Here is a 16,355-nt window from a genome sequence, read left to right as displayed (position 1 = left end):
CGGCTCGCCAGGGTAGGCACCCTGGCGGGCCGGGCCAGTTTTATTTACCTGCTGACATGGCAGGTTCGGCCGATCGCGGCCTCCTGGCCGTGGTTCGCCGTCCCGGGCCAATGGGGGCGGCGAGAAGTGGCGCGGGCAAGCGATGTGCTGGCCGCAGCTTCTCGCCGCCTCCATTGGGCCGGGACGGCGAACCGCGGCCAGTAGGGGCCGCGATCTGCCGAACCTGCCACGTCAGCAGGTAAATAAAACTAGCCCGGCCCGCCAGGGTGCTTACCCTGGCGAGCCGCGTGCCGAACGTTGCCGACCCCTGCTCTAAACCTATGATTTACTCCTAGATCTAATATTATCACATGCAGGGGTCAGCAACATTAGCTTCCTGGAGATAGGTGCAAACACCCCTCTCCCAAATTGAAAAATGCTTAAGACATTATAGCAACTCCTAACACCACTGTATAAGTGTCTAGAATGGCCAAATCTAAAAGAACAAGACAGACCTCTACAGCTCTCTGCACAGAATTATCACACTATTATGCTCCGTCACTGCTTTGAAATGTGCAAAGCTAATACAGACTTTTTCCTAATATGTTAAGGGACCATAACCAGAGGTGGAGATTGAAAGATGCTCTGTGCATTGCAAACTCGAAGAAGAGTAAGTACGCAATCAGTGAGAGAAAGGAAAGACTAAGGCACTTTATATAAGAACAGCCACACTGGTTCAGACCAATAGTCCATCTAGTTCTAGTCCATATCCTGTCTTCCGACTGTGACCAATGCCAGGCATAGGCACCGACTTCCCCTCTTTCCCATGGGTGTTCGATTCTGGAAGTCAGAGTCCAGGGCCAACCAGAGCATGGGGTTGTATCCCTGACCATCTTGGCTAATGGCCATTGAGGGACCTATCCTCCATAAACTTTTCTAATTCCTATTTGAACATTATTATAATTTTGGCCTTCATATCATCCCCTGGCAATGAGTTCCACAAGTGAACTATATGAAGAAGTACTGCCTTTACTTTGCTTTAAACCTGCTGCCCCTTAATTTCATTGGATGACCCTTGGTTCTTGTGTTATGTGAAGGAGTCAATAACACTTCCTTATTCATTTTCTCCATACCAGTCATGATTTTATAGGTCTCTATCATATGCGGCGAACAGCAGAGGCTAACAGCGGGAGTTTGCCTGGGAGCTGTCCGAGAGGAGGTACGCTAAGTGCTGCATTAGGGGGGCTGTGTTGGTGAGTATCTGAGTGTCTGCTGCTGGGACAGTTGGTCAGTTTGACCGTGTGCTTGATTGCTTGCTTGTTTGTTTGAAAAGTGTGAATTGGGAGTGCTTTGTTCCAGCTGGGCCTTGAGTGGGCCTGACTGGTATATAAGGGCAGTCAGCAGCGAACCAGCTGAGCGGCGAACAGCAGAGGCTAACAGCGGGAGTTCGCCTAGGGAGAGCGCACTGAGGCTTTCATCTGCAGGTTTCTCCGAGTAATTCCTGCAACAGTTGAGGAAGCTCCTAAGAGGACGGTGATATGGAAGGTGAGCGATCAGCTGTTGTAACCTGCACAGGTTGTGCCATGTTTGTCTTTCTTCCGCAGGACAGAAGCGACTTTGTCTGTACAAAGTGCAAGCTGGTCTCCATACTGGAGGAGAAGGTTCGAGGGCTGGAGAAACAAGTATCGACTCTGCGTTGCATAAGGGAAAATGAAGATTTCCTGGACAGACGTCAGGAGATGCTTCTACGGCCACAATGTTCTGAAGATTCAGAGCAGGCGGAGCAGGGACAGAAGGATTGTGAGGAGGTTTGGCAGCATGTGACCTCCAGAAGAAGAAAGAGGAGCGTCCATGCACCAGCAATGGAGATACAGGTGAGGAATCGTTTCCATGTTCTCTCTACAGGTGCTAATGCGGAGAGTGGACTAGATGGCCCATCTGAGGGAAGGGAGCAGAAGGAGACTCCACCGATTGGAAGGCAAAAGATGCACTGTCCTAGGGATGGGGGTTCCACGACCACCACTCCCAAGAGGAGGAGGAGGGTGGTGGTGGTCGGGGACTCCCTCCTCAGGGGGACTGAGTCATCTATCTGCTGCCCTGACCGGGAAAACCGAGAGGTCTGCTGCTTGCCAGGAGCTAGGATACACGATGTGACGGAGAGACTGCCGAGACTCATCAAGCCCTCGGATCGCTACCCCTTCCTGCTTCTCCACGTGGGCACCAATGATACTGCCAAGAATGACCTTGAGCGGATCACTGCAGACTACGTGGCTCTGGGAAGAAGGATAAAGGAGTTTGAGGCGCAAGTGGTGTTCTCGTCCATCCTCCCTGTGCAAGGAAAAGGCCGGGGTAGAGACCGTCGAATCGTGGAAGTCAACGAATGGCTACGCAGGTGGTGTCGGAGAGAAGGCTTTGGATTCTTCGACCATGGGATGGTGTTCCAAGAAGAAGGAGTGCTAGGCAGAGATGGGCTCCACCTAACGAAGAGAGGGAAGAGCATCTTCGCCAGCAGGCTGGCTAACCTAGTGAGGAGGGCTTTAAACTAGGTTCACCGGGGGAAGGAGACCAAAGCCCTGAGGTAAGTGGGGAAATGGGATCCTGGGAGGAAGCACAAGCAGGAGAGCGCAAGAGGGGAGGACTCCTGTCTCATGCTGAGAAAGAGGGACGATCATTGAGTTATCTTAAGTGCCTATACACAAATGCAAGAAGCCTGGGAAACAAGCAGGGAGAACTGGAAGTCCTGGCACAGTCAAGGAACTATGATGTGATTGGAATAACAGAGACTTGGTGGGATAACTCACATGACTGGAGTACTGTCATGGATGGATATAAACTGTTCAGGAAGGACAGGCAGGGCAGAAAAGGTGGGGGAGTTGCGTTGTATGTAAGAGAGGAGTATGACTGCTCAGAGCTCCGGTATGATACTGCAGAAAAACCTGAGAGTCTCTGGATAAAGTTGAGAAGTGGGAGCAACAAGGGTGATGTCGTGGTTGGAGTCTGCTATAGACCACCAGACCAGGGGGATGAGGTGGACGAGGCTTTCTTCTGGCAACTAGCAGAAATTGCTAGATCACAGGCCCTGGTTCTCATGGGAGACTTTAATCACCCTGATATCTGCTGGGAGAGCAATACAGCGGTGCACAGGCAATCCAGGAAATTTTTGGAAAGTGTAGGGGACAATTTCCTGGTGCAAGTGCTGGAGGAACCAACTAGGGGCAAAGCTTTTCTTGACCTGCTGCTCACAAACAGGGAAGAACTAGTAGGGGAAGCAAAAGTGGATGGGAACCTGGGAGGCAGTGACCATGAGGTGGTCGAGTTCAGGATCCTGACACAAGGAAGAAAGGAGAGCAGCAGAATACGGACCCTGGACTTCAGAAAAGCAGACTTTGACTCCCTCAGGGAACAGATGGGCAGGATCCCCTGGGAAAACAACATGAAGGGCAAAGGGGTCCAGGAGAGCTGGCTGTATTTTAAAGAATCCTTATTGAGGTTGCAGGAACAAACCATCCCGATGTGTAGAAAGAATAGTAAATATGGCAGGCGACCAGCTTGGCTAAACAGTGAAATCCTTGCTGATCTTAAATGCAAAAAAGAGGCTTATAAGAAGTGGAAGATTGGACAAATGACCAGGGAGGAGTATAAAAATATTGCTCAGGCGTGCAGGAGTGAAATCAGGAAGGCCAAATCACACTTGGAGTTGCAGTTAGCAAGAGATGTTAAGAGTAACAAGAAGGGTTTCTTCAGGTATGTTAGCAACAAGAAGAAAATCAAGGAAAGTGTGGGCCCCTTACTGAATGAGGGAGGCAACCTAGTGACAGAGGATGTGGAAAAAGCTAATGTACTCAATGATTTTTTTGCCTCTGTCTTCACGCACAAGGTCAGCTCCCAGATTGCTGCACTGGGCAGTACAGCATGGGGAGAAGGTGACCAGCCCTCTGTGGAGAAAGAAGTGGTTCGTGACTATTTAGAAAAACTGGACGTGCACAAGTCCATGGGGCCGGATGCGCTGCATCCGAGGGTGCTAAAAGAGTTGGCGGGTGAGATTGCAGAGCCATTAGCCATTATTTTTGAAAACTCGTGGCGATCGGGGGAGGTCCCAGATGACTGGAAAAAGGCTAATGTAGTGCCCATCTTTAAAAAAGGGAAGAAGGAGGATCCGGGGAACTACACACCGGTCAGCCTCACCTCAGTCCCTGGAAAAATCATGGACCAGGTCCTCAAGGAATCCATTTTGAAGCACTTGGAGGAGAGGAAAGTGATCAGGAACAGTCAGCATGGATTCACGAAGGGGAAGTCGTGCCTGACTAACCTAATTGCCTTCTATGATGAGATAACTGGCTCTGTGGATGAGGGGAAAGCAGTGGATGTGTTATTTCTTGACTTTAGCAAAGCTTTTGATACGGTCTCCCACAGTATTCTTGCCACCAAGTTAAAGAAGTATGGGCTGGATGAATGGACTGTAAGGTGGATAGAAAGCTGGCTAGATCGTCGGGCTCAACGGGTAGTGATCAATGGCTCCATGTCTAGTTGGCAGCCGGTTTCAAGTGGAGTGCCCCAAGGGTCGGTCCTGGGGCCGGTTTTGTTTAATATCTTTATTAATGATCTGGAGGATGGTGTGGACTGCACTCTCAGCAAGTTTGCAGATGACACTAAACTAGGAGGCGTGGTAGATACACTAGAGGGTAGGGATCGGATACAGAGGGACCTAGACAAATTAGAGGATTGGGCAGAAAAAAACCTGATGAGGTTCAACAAGGACAAGTGCAGAGTCTTGCACTTAGGACGGAAGAATCCCATGCACTGCTACAGACTAGGGACCGAATGGCTAGGTAGCAGTTCTGCTGAAAAGGACCTAGGGGTCACAGTGGACGAGAAGCTGGATATGAGTCAACAGTGTGCTCTTGTTGCCAAGAAGGCTAACGGCATTTTGGGCTGTATAAGTAGGGGCATTGCCAGCAGATCGAGGAACGTGATTGTTCCCCTTTATTCGACATTGGTGAGGCCTCATCTGGAATACTGTGTCCAGTTTTGGTCCCCACACTACAAGAAGGATGTGGAAAAATTGGAAAGAGTCCAGCGGAGGGCAACAAAAATGATTAGGGGTCTGGAGCACATGACTTATGAGGAGAGGCTGAGAGAACTGGGATTGTTTAGTCTCCAGAAGAGAAGAATGAGGGGGGATTTGATAGCAGCCTTCAACTACCTGAAGGGGGGTTCCAAAGAGGATGGAGCTCGGCTGTTCTCAGTGGTGGCAGATGACAGAACAAGGAGCAATGGTCTCAAATTGCAGTGGGGGAGGTCCAGGTTGGATATCAGGAAAAACTATTTCACTAGGAGGGTGGTGAAACACTGGAATGCGTTACCTAGGGAGGTGGTAGAGTCTCCTTCCTTGGAGGTTTTTAAGGCCCGGCTTGACAAAGCCCTGGCTGGGATGATTTAGCTGGGAATTGGTCCTGCTTTGAGCAGGGGGTTGGACTAGATGACCTCTTGAGGTCCCTTCCAACTCTGATATTCTATGATTCTATGATTCTATGCTGTCTTAGTCGTCTCTTTTCATAGCTGAAAATTCCAAGTCTCTTTAATCCACCTTATATGGAAACTGTTCCATACCCCCGATCCTTTTTGGTGCCTTCACTATACCGTTTCCCATTCTAATGCATCTTTTTTTGAGTTGGGCCAACCAGAACTGCACGCAGTATTCAAGGTGGGGGAAAGGTTGCCAATTCTGGTTGACAGTATTCCTGGAGGTTTTATCATGACATAATACTTTAATTAAAGATTAATCTTTAATTCCTGGAGACTTCAGGACAATCCTGGAGAGTTGGCAAGGGGGGGAGAGGTACCATGGTGTTATGTAAGATTATGATATTTTCTGTCAGAGTCTCTCTCGCTTCGGATGGTTCCGCACAGTGTTAGCTTTTTTGAGGGCCATGCACATTGCGCAGATGTTTTCAGAGCTCTATCCACAGGCACCATAATTGATTTTTTTCTGTTCCAAAATCTGAAACCGGAGGGAGAAGACAAATTATCCCAGCCTTTTCCATGCAGGGAGAGAAGGAAAGACACACTCAGGCTGCACTGCGACCTGCTGCTTTGTCAGGGATGGGCACCCATGGCCCGGCGAAGCAGCCCCAAGCTGGCCAGCTGATTCCCGCCGGCTAGGGTGACCAGATGCCCCGATTTTATAGGGACAGTCCCAATTTTGGGGGATCTTTTTCTTATATAGGCTCCTATTACCCCCCACCCTCATCCTCATTTTTCACATCTGCTGCCCTGTCACCCTACCGCCTGAGCCAGAGGCTAGCGGCCCAGCCTGGTGTCTCTTCCCCCCGGGTCACAGCTGTGGAGCCGGGCGTGCTGGAGCCTCGCTGCACCGGAACGAGCCGGGCTCGGGGGGCCAGGCAGAGGGCAGCGGCTTCCCCGTCCCAACGCACATGTGCGGGCGCCCGGCACATGCTCGCTAGAGCCGCCCGGGGCGTTGGAGCATGAGCAGAAGCGAAGCGGGCGCATCAGACATCTTGGGCCGCTTTGCGCAGGGAGCCTGAGCGCCAAGGCAACAAGGAGCCGCCACCCCCCCCCCCCTTCCTTCCCCCTCCAGGGCGCTGCGCTGCGCCCTGCGCGCCCGGCCCTTTGTGTGGCTGGCAGCCTCGGGGCTCGCTCCTCCTCCCCCGCCGGCCCGGGCTGCGCAGAGCATCGCCCCCCACCCCCCGCATTTATCTTAATTCGCCTCCGAGACAAGATGGCAACGCCGGCGGCTGTAAATCCTCCCGGTGAGTAGCGGCGGCGGCTGCCGCCCCCTGCCCTGCGGGACATCGGCGCCACCCCCTGCGGCCCCTCGGCCAGCGCCTCCTCCGCTCGCCGCGCCCGTACGCGGGGCAGGGTGGCCGGGGCCGGGCTGAGAGAGGGACCCGGGGGAAGGAGGCGAGCCTGGCCGCTGTCCCCGACCCCGAGTGCTACAGAGGCGCGGTGCCCCCCTTGCCTTACTAGGGAGAGGTGGGCGGGTTGTTCGCCTGGAGGGCAGCGGCCGAGCAGGGGTAGGGAAGAGATCGGCGTATTGTCATCTGGGGAGGAGTAACCACTAACCAGCCATCGGCAGGGGCGAATCCCAGGTCCCGAAGTTCAGCATCTCTCCCACGCCCCCTTCTCGCCCGGGATCCAACAGCTCAGGGCCAGTTTTCTGTGTGATCCCGTGTGGGCATCTTGGGCCCCATTCACCGCTGGGTGTATCTCCAGTCACTTAATTGGAATAACACCAGGGACGCATTTGGCTGTGAGTTTCCAGAGTTCTATATGCTTCCAAGGCCACTCCCCTGGATGGAGAAAGATCATTTCTCTCTCTGGAATTGTAAAGGAGCTCGCTGTTGGTGGATAACAATGGTGGAAAGTTCGGGGATGTAACAGAGCCTGTTTCAGGCACAGAGCTATTTTCACCCCTTTAATTTTGATCCTAAAATAATATTGAGCCAGAGTGTTTCCTAGACCAGTGGTTCTCAACGTGTGGACCCCTGGAGGTCCCCAGACTATGCCTAAGATTTCCAAAGGGGTCTTTGCCTCCATTTGAAATATTTTAGGGGTTCAAAAATAAAGGTTCCTATACAACACTGTGTACCTCTAAAGAAAATATTGTCAGTTTCCAGTAGCCCATGTACCTAGAGCTAACTCAAAATGCTTACACTGACTTTCTTGGGTAAATGGTGATAATTAAAATTCTGCATAAACATGAACAATCAAATTGGGGGGGGGGGAAGAGAAAATATGGGGTTATATGCAGAAAATACGTTTGAGTAATACAAAATGAGTGAGTTTCATATGTGATGCAATGTAAGAGCAATACTGCGTGTTGTTGAATAGCCCTTCCTTAGCCATGCTATAGCTAAGGATATCAAAGAATTTCTACTGTTAACACTAATATATATGGGGAGGGGGGTGGTATAACTGAGCTGTAAAACATTTGCTTGGAGTCAAAATATTGAAGACATACATTTTGGCAATGTGTGTGGTGGGTGGTTTTTGTGTGAGGGTGTATTTTTTTCTTTTTTCTTTTTTTTTTTTTTTCCTGTGCAAGTGTAGCAATACATTTCTTAACCATTTTTATCACTAGAAGGAACTCAGAAACATCTCCTGTGTTGGATTTTTGTGGCGCTCATTATTAGGAGCATTACTGCTGATCAGGGAAAGCCGCTGGCGGGCCTGGACGGTTTGTTTACCTGCAGCCTGTGCAGGTTCGGCCGATCGCAGCTCCCACTGTCTGCGGTTCACCGTCCCAGGCCAATGGGGGCTGCGGCAAACATGCGGGCCGAGGGATGTGCTGGCCGCCCTTCCCACAGCCCCCATTGGCCTGGGACCGCAAACCACGGCCAGTGGGAGCTGCGATCGGCCGAACCTGCAGACGCTGCAGGTAAACAAACCGTCCTGGCCCGCCAGCGGCTTTCCCTGGTGGGCTGCGTGCCAAAGGTTGCCAATCCCTGCTGTAGATGCAGTCAAATGAAAATTCTATGAAATATAAATATATTCTGTTACCATTAGATACAATGCCTGCTATTGTTTAAATGAATGCATCATGTAGTAAAGCAATTTTGAGCAAATTGTCCATGTGCATATTATAAAAGTGTGCTTTGCTTAATTAAAAAAATCCTTAACTAAATTGTAATGGGGCAGTTGAAATTCTGTTGGGCTCCAAGCAAATGAGTGGTAGGCTTACAAAAATATACAATGGTTGTGATTCTAGTTTTTGATAGTTTAATAATATATGGCCAAATTCTTGCGTCTTCGATGTGGTCTAGTTAAGCGCTCGTTGGAAGCAATAAGAGTTCTGCTTGATTAAGGATGGCAGAATTTGGCCCATATTCTTGGGACTGAATGCTGTTCTTCTTACTCACGTGTGTATTCACATTGAAGTCAGTGGAATTATGTGAGCAATGAATTTGGCTCAGTGAGTGTTTGGCTTCCTGTGTTAGTAGAGTAGGCTCAGGCTCAGGCCCTTACCCCTTAAGATACATTTTTAATTTCAGAATTCCAAATATTCAGTGAAAATCAATATTTGATGACAGGTCATTAAGTGAATATTATTTAGCTCCCAACCTACAATATCATATGTGTTAAAGGTGAAATTCACTTCACCCACACAGAGTCAGAGTAAATGAGCTTTAGCGCATGTGGAGTGAAGTAGAATGAGCAATTGAAATCCACTTTCCCCAATTTAGGGTCAAGGGTGCAAGATTGCATCCTGCCTCCTAGCCACTGTATCAGGCTACATAGTATAATAGGGGACACAGCTTCTCAGTGCTACTTGTACCATTTGCCGGGGCTAATGCATATTTGGCCCCTCCCTCTTCAATACTGTCCATGCTGACCTATCTGTGACTGTCACAAAGATTCCTGTGGCATCTAGATGTGGAGTCAGGCCTGAGAGGCTGCCCTGTCTTAACATACATACCCTATGTAGCCACAACGAAGGCCGTAATAGGTGTAGAGATCCTTGTGTTGTACCTCCATGCTGTGACTGATGATTACTTATAGGAATTTTAAATATACTTTGTTCATTTTGGGACACATTCTGGATTTAATGATTACGAATGAGACAGGCAGGAGGCAAACATAATGAAGGTGTACAGTGCTTAGTTCCCAGGAAGGTTTACAAATACCTATCACACTTAATTTGCCTAAGCAGAGGCTGCCAGCCATCCTGAAGTGTGAGGAATGGTGTGGTGGTTTTGTGATATGAACCAATATGCCCCACTGATGGTACTGAGATGACAGACATCTTTTCACTCATGAGCTAAGCACAGACCTCCTGAGCTGAAAGGCAAATTTATCAACCACCAGTTGTAAACTACACCCCTGAATTCTCAGTGTGTGAAAGTTATTGTTGTGACTAGTAAGTCTTTTTTGAGGCACAAAGATAGAGAGCACCATGTTTGAACTACCAAGGTTTCCATTGTAGTCTTAACATTATACAAGCCACAGAGAATAAACATGTGTTTAGATATACTGCCAAGCAGTGCAGACAAACTGAAATGAAAGCCATTGCAAATTTGGCAGTGTGTTGTGGTAGCCTTAGTAGTAGGATTTTATGGCTGCATTTGTTTGGAGACAGATCCTTAGGTGGTGTAAATTGGTAGCTCCATTAACTTCAGTGATAGCTGTGCCAGTATATACCAGTTGATGACCTGGCCCATTGTGTTACAGAAGGACAATAGAGCCATTAACTTAAGAGCCTTTAATAATTATTTCTAATTTGAATAGCTTTTTATTCTCATAAAAGCTGATAATTTAGGCAGGACATTACACCACACATATTACATGGTAGCTGTAGATTGGTCAAATTCTAGGTTAATGGAAGAAAATTACCATGATATGGGGAATATAATATCAGAAAAGGAAACACTTGGTGTTCTGTAATAGTAGATGCATCTGATTTTTAAATGTGATCTTCCCATGAACCTACATTGGGATCTAATAGCACAGAACCTTGTGTCCACACAGAGTGTAATCTTCTTCCATAGATGTTATCTGGGAAAGGAAATGCAGCCTGCTGCTATATTTGCTTTTCTGTGGCCTATTCTTTTTTTTGTAGTGGGGAACCCCCTTAAGGAAGGTGCTGGTGTCACGCTGTCTGGAGTGGCTCACAACTGTGAATGCCAATCTCAAGTCAGACTGTCAGAAAATAGGACAGACATCCAAACTGGTGGTATATTCAGTAATTAGATTTCACCAAGCCAGTAACAAATGTGCCCTCCTGGATCACTATATTAGTCTTACCATGGAGTCACAAACATCCCCTTAGGCTACCTTCCCTCACAAACTGGACTTTGTGATACTGGTGGCTATACCAAATATCACATTGCACATCAGCCCCAAAGGGTCAGTCACTTACTCCAGCTCAATGGATACTCTCAATCTCACACCAAAGACAATGCAGGCAGCCAATTTCTCTAATTAACTAATGGTTTATTAGCTAATGAGTTATGGAGAGGTTAAAGCAAGTAAAATACATTAAGTATTGTAAGTCCAAGATAATAGCAGAGATGTGGTAATCTGCTAGTTTTCCATAAGTCTCTCAGGGTTACCCAAAATAACTTTGGAAATCTCTGTCTTGCATCTGGAACGCTTCCCTGTGAGTATCCAAACAACAGGATGCAGGATCATTCCCTGAATCCATATTTTTAGTTTTTCCACACAGAAAGCAAGCTGTCAGTGCTTTTACCCATGTGTGGGTTTCCTTTGTTGACGGTGAGTGAGGAATGCATCTTGAATCTTTGACGTTCAATTATTACACCAATGTCCACTTGCTTTGAAGCTAGCCCTTTCTTCCTCTCCCAAGTCTTCATCTGCATTTAATGGGTTATTTAGTTACAAGTGCACAGCCTGGGGGTCCTTGCACACGCAGCCCCTGGAGGATGTGGGGGTGGGAGAGAGCAGAGTGGGGACCAAGAGCCTGCACTTCAAGGAGGGGGAGTAGCCAGGGTGCCGGGGGTCATCCCTCCCCCTGACTGTGCTGTCCATGTAGACTTTCAGCACTAAAACTTTGTGCGTACTTGGGTGCTGAAAATGGGGTAGATCAAAGCACACTTGGGAGCTTTTAGTGCAGGGCAGCCCGGTCCACTTCAGTTAGTGCATGGCAGGCTAGTACTGAGTAGATGGACATCCCAGAGCTGCATGCTCTTTGTCTAGACAAGCCCTCCAGCTCTGTTGTTGGAATTCTCAGCAGAGAGGCCAAGGACTGAAACTGTGGTGAATAAAGTATTATGTCACCCACGGACGTGGTTTCACCTGTTCTGTGTTGAAAGTGAGGAAGACTGGACTTGTGATGAAAGCACTGGACTGGGTTTCAGGAGATCTGGGTTCTGTTCCTGTCAATAGCTTATTGTGTGTGACATTTGGCGGTTTACACTCCGATTCCTACTCTATAAAATGGAGATAAATTAATACTTCCCTATATCATTATTAGTCCTCCTAATTATCCATTAGATTTTGAGGTACTGCTGTTGCCTGTTCTGTAGATGTACAGAGGCTGTTTTTTTTTTTTAAGCTGTCAATCTGGCATCTTTTATGAGCATTAATTTTGCCTTTAAAAAGTCTTGAATTTTTTTTTAACCTACTCCAGTGTATTAGGCTTCAGAAATCTTTGAGACTATATAATTGGATATATTTGAATTTAAGTCCGGGAACTTCTCTACTTCATTGCTACAGTAGTAACAGCTTTGCTCTGACTGTAGTGTAGACTAGTCAGTAAACTCCAAAAGCAATTTAACAACATCCTTGGGGATAAACTGAGTGTTATAATGATGGAGACCTGTAATAGGCTTTAGAAGTATGTGGGATGCAAAGAATTGTGTCCAAGATAATGTTAAAACAGAGATTCTTATAACTGAGCATGCATTAGCTAATATCAGGCTTAGTTAAACTGAAGATCTTTTTCTCCTGTGATATTCATAGCTTTCCTACTACTGAATTGGTCCTTAATTCAGTCATAGTACAATGTCTTATTTCAGTGCCTCTTGACTCAATTCTGTGATGCAGTTTAATTTTAAAACTATCTGCAAAGGAATAACTTGTATTAAAAGCATATATTTTCCTGATATTTCTAAATTAAAATCAGAGATGAATTTCAGAATATAATTTTGATCTTGGAATGTTTGAATATGCAAATTAAAAATAGTATGGTTAGTTTCAAATGATGCTTCAAGCTTTAATGTTTCACTGCACTTCTTAATAAAAAAGACAGTTTTGCTGTAGAGATGATATTGCTGATTTTTTCATTTCAGTAAGAAAAGTATTGTAAGGTTTGGGTAGACAAGGAAAAACGACGAAGTTCTAAAATAGTCACATGCAAAATAAGGTTATTGATGTAGCCAGTTGCTAGGAAGACAGATCTGACATTATTTGTCATTAGGAAGACAAATTCAACTCTCTTACTTTAATGGTTTGTGAAGATAAGGTGTGTGGGGTACAGGGTAACTTTTTAGATTTAAATAATTACAAAGTGAAGAGCACAGTAAATACATTAATTCAACACTAACTTATGAAAATTAGCATGCTAATAAAATCAATGCTAGTAAGGTGAGAAAGGATGATCTTGTATTTAAGTCACTGGACTGGGACTTGGGTGATCTGGGTTTAGTTCCTGGCTCTGTGAAAGATTTTCTGTCTGACCCTAGGCAAGTCAGTTAAAATTTCTGTGCCTCTGTAAAATGACTCCCTTTCTCTCCCTCTTTGTCCATCTTTTTAAATTTTTATTTAGATTGTATGCTCTGTGGTGCTGGTCCTGTCTCTCACTATATCTGTTATGTTCTCCTTGTCCCCAGTGTAGTGTTGCTTATGCAGTTTGGAATTGTTTCCCTTTTCCTAATAATAAATGTAAGTGCAACAAATTACATTGAAAAAGCTAGTAGAATAGCATTCCATAACAAATGGAATGTCTGCTTCTAAATATCAACAGGGACTTGTAAGGCCAGATACTCAGTGCAAATTGGGGTAAATTACACCAGCAGAGGATCTGCCTATTACAGCATCATTCTGAAGGGGTTTCCTAGCTGTGTGGATTGCTGAAGGCAGCCAGTATCCGGATTATACATTAAAAGATAATCTCCAGGAATCTATGAGCTCCTTTTTGAATCCAGGAGATACCAGTGTTTCTTTGGGAAAGGAGGCCTTCATAGTGCGCACAAGGGAAAATCCTTTGCATTGTAAGTAGGTCTAGGTATAGTACTGCTGAAACGTTTTCATATTCCGGAGGTATAGGAAGGCCTCCTTTTATTAACCTGTTTCTGTAATGCCATCTTCCTTCTCTTTTGTCTGCTTTTTTCTTTTCTTTTTTGTTCCCCTTGCATTTTTGTTCAGACCACTCTCCTTCTCGTCTCACTTTCCTCCTCACTACTCAATTTCCTTTCCATCTGGTACAGCCACTCTGTCAGAGTTAACTCTGGTGCTAGGCTCAGCAGTGTTCTTGCTTCTCAATGACTGTTATTTAAACAAATGCTGATTTTGTACTGTTGCTTCTCTCAAGTGCTAAGACAGCATTTAAGAAAGTTCCATTGCTATTCAATAGGTGGGGAAACCTAAGGGAAGTTGAGGCTTTCTTGTTCTAACCACTAATCACACTGCCTTCCATGGGAAGCACTGTTTAAGTGCAGAGTATTATTATTAGTTGGCTCAAGATTGGGAACATCTGTTAAGTTAGATGTGCACTCCATTAACGCAGACATTTTGCTGTTTTGCTCAAGGACAGGTCACAATTTTGCACTTTAAATTAAAGATTTGTGCTGCCAGTCCTTCTCTCAGCTACATTTCAAACACATCTGACAGATCAAATCATATGCAAAAGTTGTCATCTTTCTCTACTAAAGCTAGTGGAGGGTTGAAGTGTTTAACTGCTGACTCTACTAGCATACACTCTGTAAGGCTTTTAAGCTCATACAGAACGCCTGGAACAGATAGTAATTAACAACTGGATTGTCATTCATATGTTAATTTTGTCTGTTTTTCTTTGCAGCTGGTACAGATGCTTGTTTAAATGTTCCTTTACACTTTAACGGTAGTATTTGCTTACTGGCAGACTCAAAATGTATCTGTAGAGTTTGTCAGTTACATGAAAATATTTTATGGGAAGAGACATACCAACAAATGACTGATGCTGCAAAGACCTAAAATACTGCATTGTTGTATTACTGAGGATAAAAAAACAAAATCACTTTCTATTGGATATACAATAAATGAAAAATCTGTTGATGAAAAATGGCCTCCAATTTTGTTCCCAGAAATAATTAGGAACACAATTTTGGGGCACAAATAATTGCATGTGCATTTTATACCACTTATAATTATGCACATGCATACATACATTCCCCCAGGACTCTTCTCTGGGAGGATTTACCCTTCTCCGTCTACCTATTACTGTCTAGGTAGATGGGTAGCTGTCTGAGTGCAGTAAAATGCACTTGCAGTGCTGTGTGCTTGTAAAGTTTCACCCACTGTTATATCTGGGAGCAAAATCAGGCTGAGGTCTGGCCATATTTAAAAATTAGGGTCAAATTGTTTCAGGATGCAGGGAGAAGTAAAGTAACTTCTTATGATTGGATCATATGTCAGTTGTGAGTGGGGCTTCTAGATATTATGGCAATATAAAATAATAAGAAATATTAACTGGGTGAAACATCATATACTGGATCACACAGTCAAACACCTCTCATCCCGAAGAGGGACAGTGTAATAAAGTCGTGGCACACAGGAAGGCAGGTAAGGGACTGGTATTTTGTTTTCTATCCCCAATCACCTGACATGGGTCAAGATTAAAAAAGCTCATACCCTTGTCACACGGCAGAGGTCAATATAATCCGCTGACTAGCTGCTGCATGTAACGGTAGCCACTGGAAAGTGGTTACAGTCATAAAAGTAGCTATAAAAATGGCATTTAGCTACTTCAGGGATCGGCAACCTTTCAGAAGTGGTGTGCCGAGTCTTCATTTATTCACTCTGATTTAAGAGTTCGCGTGCCAGTAATACATTGTAACATTTTTAGAAGATCTCTTTCTATAAGTCTATAATATATAACTAAACTATTGTTGTATGTAAAGTAAATAAGGTTTTAAAAATGTTTAAGAAGCTTAATTTAAAATTAAATTAAAATGCAGAGCCCCCCGGACTGGTGGCCAGGACCCGGGCAGTGTGAGTGCCACTGAAAATCAGCTCGCATACCGCCTTCGGCACATGTGCCATAGGTGGCCTACCCCTGAGCTACTGCTTGTAACTGTCCCCTTTGTGTCCTCTGAGTCACATTTGTTTTGTTTATTGACAAAAACAAGTTTTACTTCTCTCAGCACTGCAGAGCCAATACAGCTGTGGAAATAAGAGCTGGATTTTGTTTTATTTCATGCATGATCAACAAAATTGCTAGCTCAGGATCTTCGTTATTGGTGGTAATGTGAGAACACTGCTTAATTGTCAGAAAGCAGGTTGACCTTAAAGTGCTGTCAGCTAGAAAAATATGTTTTGAAATGGAAAATGTCTAAGTTCCTGAACACTAAGCTGTAACACATGTAACAGTAACCACAGAAGTCAGTGGATGCTGACCCCTATGACTGGCTAGGAGATAAATTTCAGTCTGATGAGTGCTGCTCAGAGTCAGTAAACATGGACACCAAGACATTGTTTTACAAAGTTCACTTTTGAGAGCACCTTTGAGATAGTCGGTCAAGAAATTTCAAGCACTGTGTCACCTTGAAAATGCTCTATGGCAACTATTGAGATGGACAATAGGAAGCTAGATTCTGTACCCCAAACTTACACTAACTTTCATGGGACTTTTGGGTGCTGTGAGACTGTGCACCAAATTAACACTGTTCAGTTAATTTACCCAATTGTTTGAATACTCTAAC

General features: G+C 45.5%; 1 protein-coding gene across 7 annotated transcripts in view; it reads left to right on the top strand.

Moving 5' to 3' along the window:
• Positions 1-6,471: 6,471 nt before the first annotated feature.
• Positions 6,472-16,355, top strand: part of ARNT2 (aryl hydrocarbon receptor nuclear translocator 2) — a 137,772-nt gene continuing 127,888 nt past the window's right edge. For 4 of the 7 annotated variants that reach the window (XR_004647578.1, XR_004647576.1, XR_004647577.1 and 1 more), the window contains exon 1: positions 6,472-6,749. Coding sequence is in view for 4 of the 7 variants with exons in the window: in XM_034784949.1 (XP_034640840.1) it covers positions 6,719-6,749 (31 nt within the window). In the remaining 3 variants the exon portion in view is untranslated. The remainder of the gene's footprint in view (positions 6,750-16,355) is intronic. The other 3 variants (XM_034784950.1, XM_034784952.1, XM_034784953.1) reach the window with 3 other exon arrangements.

Source organism: Trachemys scripta, chromosome 10, assembly GCF_013100865.1.
Source record: "Trachemys scripta elegans isolate TJP31775 chromosome 10, CAS_Tse_1.0, whole genome shotgun sequence".
Lineage (NCBI taxonomy): Eukaryota > Metazoa > Chordata > Testudines > Emydidae > Trachemys > Trachemys scripta.
This window is presented reverse-complemented; position numbering and strand designations above follow the sequence as displayed.